The 15,000-nt window shown below is 20.5% G+C and overlaps 4 protein-coding genes across 5 annotated transcripts in view; 1 reads left to right on the top strand and 3 right to left on the bottom strand.

Moving 5' to 3' along the window:
• Positions 1–13: 13 nt before the first annotated feature.
• On the bottom strand, positions 14–1,321 carry PF3D7_1209600 (porphobilinogen deaminase; the record flags this gene model as incomplete). Its single annotated transcript, XM_001350469.1, has 1 exon — positions 14–1,321. One exon carries the CDS (start codon positions 1,319–1,321, stop codon positions 14–16), a length of 1,308 nt encoding a protein of 435 aa, XP_001350505.1.
• Positions 1,322–2,142: 821 nt separating this feature from the next.
• Positions 2,143–5,290, bottom strand: PF3D7_1209500.1 (cGMP-specific 3',5'-cyclic phosphodiesterase alpha; the record flags this gene model as incomplete). 2 transcript variants are annotated; one of them, XM_024473385.1, is made up of 4 exons in its annotated part: positions 2,143–2,946; positions 3,117–3,916; positions 4,103–5,149; positions 5,263–5,290. In XM_024473385.1, the coding sequence occupies 4 exons, from the start codon at positions 5,288–5,290 to the stop codon at positions 2,143–2,145; spliced, it is 2,679 nt and encodes an 892-aa protein (XP_024329151.1). The 2 variants fall into 2 exon arrangements, with proteins under 2 accessions (XP_024329151.1, XP_001350504.2); XM_001350468.2 differs by having other exon boundaries at positions 3,117–5,149.
• Positions 5,291–6,530: 1,240 nt separating this feature from the next.
• On the bottom strand, positions 6,531–8,909 carry PF3D7_1209400 (cytosolic iron-sulfur protein assembly protein 1, putative; the record flags this gene model as incomplete). Its single annotated transcript, XM_001350467.1, has 1 exon — positions 6,531–8,909. One exon carries the CDS (start codon positions 8,907–8,909, stop codon positions 6,531–6,533), a length of 2,379 nt encoding a protein of 792 aa, XP_001350503.1.
• Positions 8,910–12,120: 3,211 nt separating this feature from the next.
• PF3D7_1209300 (telomere repeat-binding zinc finger protein) overlaps positions 12,121–15,000 on the top strand; it is a gene marked incomplete at both ends in the record, with an annotated part of 4,386 nt that continues 1,506 nt past the window's right edge. Inside the window, one exon of the mRNA XM_001350466.1 lies at positions 12,121–15,000. This exon is cut by the window's right edge and continues 1,506 nt beyond it. Coding sequence (XP_001350502.1) covers positions 12,121–15,000 — 2,880 coding nt within the window.

The raw sequence follows: 15,000 nt of genomic DNA, 5'->3' as shown, positions 1-15,000 counted from the left end.
ATATATTATTATATTATTTATTATTTAAAAGGTGCAATTCAGCCTCCGCTTTTATTTTGTTAAACTGTTCAGTGCCTATAATTTCCTTCATTTTAATAGCAGCATTAGGGCCAATTTCTTTATAATTATATAATGTATCTTTTTGCGTTACCTGATATTTGTTATATCCATGTATGTCATTAATTATTACATGTAAATATATATCTTCATTTCTCATGTTTGTATATCCTCCTATAGGCATCATACAATTCCCATCGATATGATATAAAAAGGATCTTTCAATTTGTGCCATCATTTCTGATTTTTTATTGTTTATATTTTTTAAGAGACTGGAAATGAAATAATTTTTTTTGTGTGAGGTAACTGCTATAATGCCTTGACCTAAGGCAGGATAAATCAGGTTTTTATTCAACTTTTGTATATTAACATGACACAAATCTATACACTTTTTATTATTACATTTGAGAAGAAATGGTTGGCAGATATTTTTCTGTTCTTTATTTTTTAGAAGATGTTTAAGATTTGCTTTCTTTATTAATCTTTCTATACCACACATAGCTATTATTAACGCATCAACTTCTCCATTATATAATTTCTCAATTCTTGTATTTATATTTCCTCTTATATTGTTTACATAAATATTTTTATATCTGTTTTTAATTTGACTTCTTCTTCTTAAGGACGATGTCCCAATAGTACATAATGTATCATTATTATGATCACTATCTTTTTTGTTGATATGATGAATGTCTTCTGTTTTTGATACACTTTTGACCGTATTCATATCATTTATGCTTTTATATTTTATAGATAAAAAAGCATCATTTATTGTATCTCTTTTTAAAAAACATGATAATTCAATATTATTAGGTAATAATATAGGAACATCTTTCAAAGAATGCACACACAAATCTACATTTCCATTTATTAATTGTTCATCCAATTCTTTTGTAAATATTCCTTTCCCGCCATATAATCCAACACTCTTACTATCTAATATATTATCACCTGTTGTTTTTATATACTTAAATGTTACATTTATATTTTTATTCATTTTTTTAAAATATGACATAATTTTTTTCCTCACTTTTTCACTTTGTTTTAAGGCTAACGGAGAATCACGAGTTCCGATAATTATTTCGTCTTTAATTCCATCAGAAGAATATAGTCTTTTTTTTAAAGTATCTTTCCTGAACGGGTCAGGTTTTATTTTACAAAAATTATGACTGTTCAGAAAATATTTTTTTATTGAATATTCATGTCTTTTGGCTGTACAGTGTATAAACCATATAATAAATGAAAGAAAAGATAGCAAATGCATACTTTATATCATAATAAAAAATTATGTGTGATACATAAAAAAAATATATATATATATATATATATATATATATTTATTTATTTATATTTGTATCAATTTATATACTTATTTGTTGTTGTTTTTATATAAAACAAGGTATATATATATATATATATTATATGCTCATATATTATTTGTCCACTTGTTTTATTTTTATATAAGAAGAAATATAAAATAAATGAAAAATATAAATTGTAGGAATAATATATAATATGAAAACTATCAATATATATATATAATATTTTATAAAAAATATAATTTACTTATAAATAAAAATTAAAATTTACTTATTTTTTTTGTTTTTCAATAAAATGAACACATATTTGTTATACGTGTTACATGTTTTATGCAGTAATATAGGAGTGCTTAAAGTGTTGATTATAAATATAAATATATATATATATATATATATATATATATATTCACTTTATTTATGTAGAGAAACATAATAAATGAACACAATTTTTATAAAATAAAAAAAAATTGAGTAAAATAATAATTTTATTTGTTTTCATCAAATAGGGAATTACTAAAGAGTACTTTAAAATAATAAAAAAATAAAAGATTAGCCGTGAAATATAAAATATATATATATATATTTATAACACAAATATAGCGTGTTCACAAAAAAATATAACATGTTATGAAATATATATATATATTTATATTGATGTATTCATATAAAAAACATAATATATAAAACAAATACACAAATAAATAAATAAATATATATATATATATATTTATACAATCATCAAATATATTTTTCTCCTTGTATATTTTTATTCAAATTTGATGAGCTCAAGTTTGCTTAGTAAGTTTTCCTCTTTATACTTTTCGTGCAAACCTAAATTTTGATTATCATTTTTGTGGCTCTCCCAACGTTCTATATTATTTTCAATTGGTTGTATACAATGAGTATATACGTCATTATTTTTACATATATAATTTAATTCATTGAATAAAGGAATACATAAATGTTTTAAGAAATCGATTTGTGAGAGAGCTAATTTATTCATAGTATTAATATCACATAAAAAACTATTTTGTATATTTAACGATTTTTCTAGTAAACCTTGTAAATAGAATTCTTCGTTAATTTTGAGTGTCCATTCAAGATGTTTATTCCATTCAAGTGTTGAGTGTCCAATATCTGATGCCTTTAAAATAAGACAGAATATTTGCCATATTTGATCATTTGATAAATTATCATAATCTATAAATTCTTTGGAAGTTCTAAAATCAGAAATATATTCAAAATGGTTTTTCATATCAGTTGACAAAATAGCTTTGATGATATTTTTTTTGCATGAAATAAAAATATGATAAGGATAATGTTCAAATATATTATAATTAGGATTTTTCAGAGTTTTAAAGAGTAAGGAACAATGATAATTTTCTAGAACACTATTATCATTATATGTTAGTGCTAAGTTATTTTCTGAATTGATAAGGAAATAATTATTGAGTCCAGGATGTCCTGTATCATGGCATAGAGAAGATATATGTAAGCAAAATTCGTCAATAGCTGAAATTTTGTGGTTCATGTCTAGCATGAAAAGCATGCTCTTGCTAAAATGAGCTACCTAAAAAGGGATATACATCCATACATATGTACACAAACATATACATATATATATATATATATATATATTAATTTATATATTAATTTATATATTTATTTATATTGTCTTATTATATGTATAAACACAAATCCTATGTATTTACCCCAATATATATATTATTTTTTATATACCTGTGCTGCGTGGAGACTAGTGTGATAAGGAATATCATTATAATAAGAACATATTCTGAAAAGAAACTTTTTCAATTTCTCTTTATCAAAATTAGCTTCTAATACACCTAACGGATATAATAGTTTATAACCTATAGATATAAAAGTATTTGCTTTATATATATTTTCAATATTACCATTCCAATCATATATATCATTATAATGTTCTTGAAACTTTGATGATAATAAAGAATGCATATTAGAAAAAGAATTAAAAGATATTCTGTTAAGACTATTTGATAAGAACGATTTAGTTTCTTCTTGATTTAATGGGTAATTTAGATACATTTTGTCTAAACACCATATATTATATACTTTTTCAAATTTTCTGTATTTTCCTATTTGTACTTGATTAATATTTTTCGTCCTTAATATATTATCACAATTTTTGATTTTTTCTTTGATTTTCATTATATTTGTTGTTAGATTGTGGTTTGGATTTTCTTCAATAATATTAATAGTTTCTAAAATATGTTTGAAGTTATTTAATATATCTTCTATGGGCGATGTAGGTATAGTATTATCTATCGAAAAATATTTCGTAAAATAAGCATTATTAATGTTCGTGTTTTTCCTTTTGGTTATCCGTTTTTCTATGAGATTATTTTTTTTGACAAATAGTATTCTATATTTTTTTTCATATACATATTCATAATATAAAGACATGATAATCTTAAAAATAAAAAGAAATGAAAAAAATAAAAAACAAAGAAAGGGAAAGAAGAAATTATCCAATGGTAAATGTATAATTCTATAAAAATCTAAACTAAAAAATAAATAATAATATAGAAAAATAAATAGAATACAAAAAATTGAAAATCTACAATTATATAAGAAACTATAAAGAATCATATAATTTTTTAAAAAACAGAATATACATATATATATAATATTAATTAAGAGAAATAACATATTTTGAAAAACAAAATTATTTTGATAAGTATTACTATTCATTTTGACAGAATATGATGAACATTTAAATATTATAAAACTATATAGAAAAGTAACACACACAAAAATATAGGATGATATATATGAAGAATAAATTATTTTATCAATTCTTTTTAAACGTAAAAATAGAGGATATAATATAAATGATAAGAAAAAAATAATATCGAACAAAAATTTTAATACACTCAAATGAAATATAAATGGATGTGTATATATTTTTTTTAAAAGCATAAAATATAAAACAACAAAATATATAAAACAAATAAAAATCATATATAGACTATGTAAAAATAATTTAAAAGGAAATGATGAATAAAATGTATTTAAAAATATTTCTTCAAAATTTATATTTTGAAAAATTAAAAATCCATCTATATTTTTTATATCATTATTATTATAGGAATTATTTATTTTCTTTGTTTTATTAAAAATATAATTTTTGTAATGTATTAGTTTTTTCATCAACGTAAACATAAGATATTCATAAAAGGATGGATTATATTTAAAGAATATTTGTTCATATATATTATGATAAGTATTATAATCATTCTTTATATTCTTCTCGTCTATATTATTTACATTATAATTGTTATGTTTTGAAGAACTTGAGTTATTTAAATGGTTATAGTTATGGTTATAATTAATGTAATCATTGCTAAAGCTGTTATTTATATTATTTGTAATATTTTTATTATTTGTAATATTTTTATTATTTATAATATTCATATTATTATTGTTGTATAGGTTAATGTTATATATTTCATAGGAACTATCTTTTAAATATAAAAAATATTTAACATATTTTCTAATAGTACATATAAATTTACAACATAGATTATTAACACAATTAAAATATTCCATGTCTGATTTCTTTTTAGCTTTCTCTTTTATACATTTCCATAAAGAATCTTTTGTATGTTCAAAAGAAAATTTTTCGGATTTCAAAAAACTTTCTTTCTTAAAGGGATAATTAAAAATGTCTTCATCCAATTTATTATCAAAAGATTTTGATAGTTTTTTGTCCACATAAAACTTGGGTTGAACTATATTACAAAAAGAAATAAAAAATAAAATAACATAACATAAATATATTAAAATAATATAATATGTATGGTATATATGTATCTTTTATTACATTTATATTTTATTTACTTACTTGTTTGATCTACTTTTGTATCCATCATAAAATTTTTTTTTTTTATATGTTATTTGTTTTATTTTGTTTTTTTACAAATGTTTATGTGTGTACTATTTCTTTCATAAATTAAATTAATCCATATAAATATAAATAAATATAAATATATATATATATATATATATATATATATATATATATATGTGGATTATATGAATAATTTTTTATTTTTAATTTTTATATTATTTTTCTCATTTTCATCTATAAATGTGTAAACATTACATTTACACTGTTATATATTATTCGTTTGATCATTGTTTAAAAAAAAGAAAAAAATAAAATAAAATAAAACATATATATATATATATATATTTATTTATATATTATGAAGACAGCGCAACAGAAAATAACATTAAATGTTATATATGTTGAAAGGTATATATGTATATATATATAAATGTAAATATTAATTTAATTTAATTTTATTTAATTTTATTTTTTATTAAATAATATTTCTGTTGATTGTTATATTGTCTTATTTCTAATTCGTTGTACAATATATAATATATATATATATATATATATATATATATATATATATATATATTTATTTATTTATTTATTATATGCATGTTTGTGTATATATTTTTGAAATTTTTTGTACGTTCTTTTTTTTTGTATAAATCTTTATATTTTTTTAAAATGATATAGAAAAATTAACTAAACATTTACATTTATATATTTATATATATATATATATATATATATATATATATATATATGTACATATTTTATATGGATGTTATATATATAATATTAAAACAATTAGAGATACTTTTTATAAATTTTTTTTTTTTAATATAATAAAATGTTTATGATCGTGTTAATTAAAGGCACAAAAACTAACAAGAAAAAAGAATAAAAAAAAAAAATAAAAAATAATTTTTTTTTTTTTTCATATTGATATTAATGTTATAATTTTAAAAGAGGGAAGAGAAAAATAAAAAAGAAATATATTATATATATGTATATATATATTAAGTGTGTATAATTATTTATATTATAAATATAATAATTAAAGAAATAAATATTTCTCATGGGAATATATAAGATACACACACAAATTAAATATAAAATGAATAGTGTGACAGAATGATAATATTCAAATATAAAAATATATGTCAGGTGGGAATATCCATACAAATATAAATAAATAAATATAAATATATATATAAATATATATATATATATATATATATATATGTTTGCATATTTTTTTCTTTTGTTACTCATCCCTTTGTATATTTCCATATATTTATGACACAGTCGTCCCCAGCTGTAGCTAGTAAAAAGTAATCTTGATATTTTTGAGGGCACCAGACAACACAATTAACATCACTCATATGTGCATTGTCTACATTTGATATGAGTTCCCATTCTTCATTAATTTTTTTGAATATTTTTAATGAATTATCAAATGATGAGGCTGCTATTAAATCTTCATATGAATTCCAATCAATATAACTAACACTTCTTTTATGATATCCCTGTATAACATTGTTCACTCTCCAATCATCAAAATTTGTATCATTAACATTTTGATCTTTTTTAAGTATATTTTGTTTAATTGTTGAATTAGTATCTTCTGATATATGTAATGATGTTTCTTGGAACTCTTCAACATATTCCCTTTTTGGTTTATATTCAATTTCTATATTAGTATGGTTACTATTTTTATCTAAAATATCATTATTATGTATTTGATCACTTTGTATATTATTTGTTATATCATTGTCTAAATTTTTAGTAACATGATCTTTTATATTATTTTTTTTATTATGTTGATCTTTTTTCTTCAAATCATTATTAATATTTGTGTTATCTTCTACTTGTGAGAAATTATATACATATTTAAAAAGTCCATTATTAAAATATAAGGGCACAAAATTATGTTGAATATATACTTTGGATAATGTACCTAAATCATCTTTTTGTTCTGAATAATTTACTATTGTAATATTTGATAGAATATTCTTTTGTTCGTTTTCTTTCTTACTTTTAATTTCTTTCAATTTACTAAAAAAGTTGGTTGTTTTTTTAAATATTTTATTTTCACTTTTTCCTTTAGATTTTACAACTTCTTGGCTATTACTTTTATTTATGTCTGTATTGTTTATATTTTCTTTGCTTCTTGATTTTACTTCTGTCATTTGATTGGTTCGTTCTGCAAGTTCTTTACCTTCACATGTTTGAGTCTGATGAAGACCTCCGACGACATGGTTGTTATTATTATTGACACTATTAATATTATTATTATTATTGTTGTTTAATGTATCATCATTTTGTCCTACATTTTTATTTTCACATGTGTTGTTATTACCAGTAACCTTTTCTTCGTCCATATTTTTGCTTGTCTCTTTACTATATGACGTGTCTTTAAGATCCTTTATGGTCCTTTCATAAAGAAAAGGATACTTATGTAAATTATAGTTTAACTTTTTATCACTTTTCCAAATCCTAATGGTTTTATCATCTGAGCAAGTAGCAAATTGAGATCCGTCAAAATTGAAGGTGACACACCATACTACTGAAGTATGTTCGTTTAATGTTTGTATACAATTCCACTCATTCATTATTTTGGACCATAATTTTAAAGAATTATCATACGATAAAGATATAAACGTATTTTCACTTAGAGGACACCAGGAAACAAATTTTATGTCTTCTGTGTGTGCTGTAAGATAAGCATCAAAGTGAAAATCTAAACTATTACTATTTTGTAAATTATTATTATTTATGTCATGATTTGTTAAAGCTTGATCATCTTGAAGAATATGATCACTTGTGTTATTTTTATCATTTTTGACACTATCGTCATTTATAACATTATCATCGTTCTTATAATTATCATCATTTTTGACTCTATCATCGTTCTTATAAATATCATCATTTTTGACACTATCACCATTTTTGACACTATCACCATTTTTGACACTATCACCATTTTTGACCCTATCATCATTTTTGGCACTATCATCATTTTTGACACTATCACCATTTTTGACACTATCATCATTTTTGAAACTATCATCATTTTTGAAACTATCATCATTTTTGACACTATCACCATTCTTATCATTTGTATGGTTCTTACTCTTCATATCTGTTTTTCCAACGTCCCCCTTTGCGTGAACCCATATACTTTTATCTCTCCCACACGTTACAATATACTTATTTGAAGGGTGAATGGAGGCGCATTTTACTTCTTTTTCATGACCTTCTAACATTTTATAATAGACCCATTTGTCATTGTTATTTTTTTTATATATTGAACACTTGGAATCAAATGAAGCAACAACAAAAAAACTTCCATCTTTAGAAAATTCAATATGTCTTAAAGATTTTTCATGTTGTGTTTCTATAATATCATAAATATCAAATTCGATATTACTTTTAATCTGAGTTTTTTCACCGAATATATTTAAAGCTTTTTTCATTATCTTATTACTGTTATTGGTTTTTCTTATCTTTTCATTATTTTTTTTTACCCATATCATAATATATTTATCAGCACCTACAGAAGCTAAATAATTCCCATCGGGGCTCCAACATATGCTCCAAATCCTCCTCTTGTGATTTTCTAAATTCACAACTAATTCAAGTACCATTCTAAATAAAAAAAAAAAAATATATATATTTAAATATAAATAAATATATATATATATATATATATATATTACACACTTTTTCTTTTTTTTTTATATTTATAATTTAGGCATATAACAATATATTTCTTTACATCTTTCTAAATAAAATAAAAAAGTACCTTCAATATTTTACTAGACTAATTTAATCCAATTTAACAGTTTTAAATGTATATTGTTTTAATTTTTTTTTTCTCTTTTTTTTTTTTTTCTTTTTTTAAAAGAGAAAAGGAAATAACGTACACATATGCATATCCAAAAAAAAAAATAAAATAAAATAAATAAATATATATATATATTATATATATATATATAGATATATGTTTATATATATATATATTTTTTTCTACAAATTACTATTTTAACATAACATTTTTATTATCGTATTATATTTTTTTTTTTTTTCAATCACACATGTTTTAATTATTTATTAAATCATTTATATTATATTCTAAAAAAAAAAAATATTAAAAATGTCTATGGACTTTTTTTTTTTTTTTTTTTTTTTTAATTTTAACCTTTTAAAATTGAACAATTTTTCTATCACATTTATAATATAAATGCTTAAAGGTTGAAAAAAAAAAAAAAATAATAATCTTTATATTTAGCAAATAAAAGAAAACAAATATATTAGAAAAAAAAAAAAAAAAAAAAAAAAAAAATTATGTATAAAAAATAAGAAAACTAAAAGAAAAAGTAAAAGAAAAAGTAAAAGAAAAAGAAAAAAAAAAGAAAGTATAGAGCCTTATATTAAAAACTTGTACACATGTTAAGAATTTTTTACTAAATGAAGAAAAAGGCTACGAACCAATTTTTATAAACACCGTTCTTTTTTTATTTTTTTTTTTTTTTTTTTTTTTTTTCTTTTTTTATCTTTTTTTTTTTTTTTCATCTATATATATTTTATGTTGTATAAAAAAAAAAAAAAAAAGGAGAAAAATAGATAAACAAAAAATATATATATTTAAATATTAATTGAAAAAAAAAAAAAGAAAAAAAAAGTATATATATAAATATATATATATATTAAAAAAAAAAAAAAATTAAAATAAAAAATTAAAATGAAATGATATATTTTAAAATATATTTAATACATATAGTTCAATTTTTATCATATTCTTCTATACCTTCATTTTAGAAAAAAAAAAAATATATATTTATATATATATATATATATATATATTATAGATTATTTTGAGGAGATAATATTTGTACATTTAAAAATAAAGGAACAAAAAAAAAAAAAAAAAGTATCTCATATACATATCTTTTCATTTGTTCATGTTTATAATATGTATTATATTTTGTTTCAACTCATTTTTTAAACATATGTTAATATCATAAAAGGTATGATCATTTTTTATAAGAAACATAATGAACACGAGGTTTAATAAATAATTATAAAAATATATATATGTATATATTAATAAATAGTACCCGTGGAATTTATATTAATAAAAAAGGACATTATATATTTGGAGAAAAAAAAAAAATTTTTTTATAGAGTTTCCATTTAAAAAGAATATTATGTCTATTTATTAAAAATTAATAATAAAAACTTGTAACAATGAGTGTGTTTAGCATAGAAAAAAAGAAAAAAAAAAAAAAAAAAAAAAAAATTCGTAACATATATATGATGTGTTAAAACAAACCAACAATAAATTCTTTATTATATGCATGTATTTATTTATAGAGAATTGTGATATTATAAATTCCACTTTTTTTTTTTTTTTTTTAATGTTATTTTGAAATGATCCTTGTATCCTTCAAGCGATCAAATAAAAGACTTCTCCATATACACACACCAACAAATATAAAAAAAATTTGTTATGTATATATATATAATATATATATATATATATGTATATATTTATTTATTTATATTTTTTATTGCTGTTAATGCTATGTGTTGACGTATAAGTGATGTTTCAAATTGGGGACCACGTATAATTAACATTTCATATTTAAAAATAATTTAAATATATCATACATATATATATATATATATATAATGAAATGTTTTTTTTTTTTTTTTTATTTATTTTGTGATATTAATATATGGAGACCATTAATTATAATGGACGATCAAAAAATATGTTAAGATTTTATATTTAAATATAAGTATTTATATATCACATATTAATACATATATATAATATATATAATATATATTATATATATGTTGAGGGTTACAACTGAAATATTAATATATTATAATATTATATTAATAATAAAGAATTTATTATGTTTTCCCTTTTTTCATTTCTCAAAAATGGAAAGTTATAAAAAGTATATTTTGTAATACTAGCACATAAATAGCATATAAGAAATATAATATTTTTTTTATAACCAAAAAAATAAAAAAATAAAAAAATAAAATTAAATTATATAAAAATGAAAAAATAATAATTCTCTGTGACATTAAATTGATCATATCTATTAAAATGAATATAATTATATAATAAAAAAATAAAAACAAACATTGTGTCAATATTTATAAATGTATAATATAAATATATATATATATATATATATATAATATATATATATATATATATATGCAGAGTTTCTTCCCATTATAAAATGAAAACATTTAATATTACAAATATGTAATCCAAATATTTAATCTCCACATTTACAAATATATATATTATTTATATATATATATTAATTTTTTTTTTTTTTTTTTTTTTTTTTTTTTCTTTTTTTTTTTGGTAATATTTAAAAATATAAATATTTATATTAAACGAATTCAAACAAAGTAAAATGAATAATTACACATAAAAAAAAAAAAAAAAAATATATATATATATATAAATACTATTATATATTACATTTTTTTAAATATCCAAGAGGAAAAAGAAATTTTTTTTTTTTTTTTTTTTTTTTTTGTAATAATGGTAAAATCATAATATATAATATATATATATTTATATTTATATATTTATTTATTTAGTAATTTTTTTTTTTCCTTTTTCTTTTTTTTTTTTAAGGTTTATAATGTGATAATTTAATAGTACATAACAGTTTAACAATATACCATATTTTATTAAGTAAAAAATTAATATATATATATATATATATATATATACAATCAAACATATGCATATGCACATATATATGTGGAGCCTTTTGTATTTATTTTAAAAGAGAAAAAGTTTTATGGATGTAAAAAATGAGCTGCATAGATTCAAAGAATAAACGAGTTATATGCTATGTAGATGAAAATTTAAACAATAATATATATAGTGAAAGTGAGAAGACGTTTTTAAAAAATAATGTTGACTGGAATAAAATTAAATTGTTAAATACTTCAAATATAAAACCTGTGGTTGCAGGAGTCGAAAAAAAACTTGTATTAGATACAAGTGAAAATAAGTACGTTCGTCAAATGAATAATGTTAATGATAAAAATAAAAAAAATAATGTTATTTTTAATATTGATGGGAAAAAGAAAGATATACGAACACATTTATATCAAGATGGGGATCCTATAGAGAGGCATGTTAAAGAAAAAGAGGATATGTATTATGATAAAGAGAATAATTTAGAGGAGTATAAAAATAATAAGAGTGATGATGAAATTGATAATGTAGATCGTAATGGTATATATAATATTAATATTAAAACAAATAATAAAATATATAGTAATTTACAAAATGAGATGCATGATAATATATGTAATAATGAACATAAATATAACATAAACAATGTAAATAATATAAATAATATAAATAATATTAATAATATAAATAATATATATAATATTAATAATTTAAAAAATAATATATCTAGTGTTTTTCAAGAGAAATTTTCTAATAGATATACGAATTTATTAGAAGATGATGATTTACTTATGGAAAAACAAGATGATACAAATATTAATTTAAATTATCAAAGGTGTTATCAAAACTATTATAATAAAAATAAAAAATATATTTATAATGATACTGATGATGATAATGATAAAAAATGTGTAAAAAAAAATCATGTACACAATAAGGATAAATGTAAAAATAATAAATACTTTTTAACAAACGATGATTTGTCATATAATGAAGATATATTGTCATCAAGCACAAATACATGTGATACATTAGATAAAATAAAATTAGATAATATATATGGATCTTTTATAGATGATGTTAAGAGCTCTTTTGTATTAACAAAAAATATGAAAAAGAGTTTTACTCACTATATTCATAAACAAAAAAATAAAGAAAAAAATAAAGATAATGAAATACATCATGATAATAATACGGATCAAAATGAATATTCTGATTTTAACGATTTTGATGTTTCTTCAAATAATAATATGAATGAACAAGAAAAGAAAAATGATAATATAAATAATCAACATATTACTAAAGAAAAAATGACTATGTTACATTATCAAAATATATATGATCATGAATGTAAAGAAAACGAAAACAAATCAACTAATTCAATTATTTACATTGAAGATAATAATTCTTTAAAAAGTGAAGTAATATTAATTGATGATACACAAAGTAAATGTACAAATGGAAATTATAAATCTCCATTATCACATGAAAAAAATGAAGATGACTATCCCGAAACGAAGGATAGTTATAAAAATATATTTCATATAATGAAAGAACAAAACAAATTAAGAAGCTTATCATTAAATAGGAATAATGAAAACGTTAAAAAATTCGGTATACAAAATGTACAACATTTATTTAATTCGAACAATTTGTTAAATAAAGAAAAAAATATAGAAAACCAAGAAGATGATGAAAATGAAGAAGAAACACATGAGGGAAAACACACTAACTCTAATTCTGAAAATTATTATGAAAATAAAATAGAAAGTGATTTTTTTTCAAATAGTGATTATCCTAAGTTGGATGAAAAAAATGAAGACAATTATGAACAATCAAGTGACGAATATCACGACATACAAAAGGTAAATGATGATATAAACGTTCAAGTGGGTAGTAATCATATAAACCTTAAGGAAAAGTATAAGGGAGAAATTGGAGATGATTATGGAATTAATAGCGAAAATGAAAGGGGAAGTTATAGTGATAGTAGAAGTGCCAGTTATAGAAGTGAGAGTTATAGAAGTGAGAGTAACAGAAGAAGTGAGAGTGACGGAAGGAGTGAGAGCGACGGAAGGAGTGAGGGCGACAGAAGAAGTGAGAGTGACAGAAGAAGTGAAGGTGACAAAAGAAGTGAAGGTGACAAAAGAAGTGAAGGTGACAAAAGAAGTGAGAGCGACAAAAAAAGTGAAAGTGACAAATCATCAAACGATGATGATAAAAGAAGCAATGATGGAAATACATCTGAAAGTGAAAGAAGTGAAGTTAGCGAAAAGAGTTCTTATGTGTCTTCAGAAAAACCTAAAAAAAGACCTTATTTTTATGAAAACGTTTCTAGTAAAATTACAGGGTTTTTCTTTCAAGTAAAGAAAAAAATTAATAAGAATAATGACGAAGATGATGATTATAGTGAGAGTAGAAGAAGCAGTGAAAGTAGACAGAGAAGTGAAAGTAGAAGAAGTAATGTAAGCAGAAGAAGTGATGTAAGCAAAAAGGATGATATGAGTGTAAAAAGTGATGCAAGCCGAAGAAGTGATGCAAGCCGAAGAAGTGATGCAAGTAGAAGAAGTGATGTAAGCAAAAAGGATGATATAAGTGCAAAAAGCGATGCAAGCAAAAAGGATGATATAAGTGCAAAAAGTGATGTAAGTAGAAGAAGTGATGTAAGCCGAAGAAGTGATGCAAGCCGAAGAAGTGATGCAAGCCGAAGAAGTGATGCAAGCCGAAGAAGTGATGCAAGCCGAAGAAGTGATGCAAGTAGAAGAAGTGATGTAAGCAAAAAGGATGATATAAGTGCAAAAAGCGATGCAAGCAAAAAGGATGATATAAGTGCAAAAAGCGATGTAAGTAGAAGAAGCGATGTAAGCATAAGGAATGATATAAGTGCAAGAAGCGATGTTAGCAGAAAAAGTGAGGTAAGTAGAAGGAGCAATGTTACTAATAAATTGAGTGATAGGGAAAATGAAAAAAACGAGGAAACAAAATTAAGT

The sequence above is a fragment of the Plasmodium falciparum genome, assembly GCF_000002765.6.
Source record: "Plasmodium falciparum 3D7 genome assembly, chromosome: 12".
Classification (NCBI taxonomy): domain Eukaryota; phylum Apicomplexa; class Aconoidasida; order Haemosporida; family Plasmodiidae; genus Plasmodium; species Plasmodium falciparum.
Note: the sequence above shows the minus strand (reverse complement) of the source record. Positions and strands in the feature narration are given on the sequence as shown.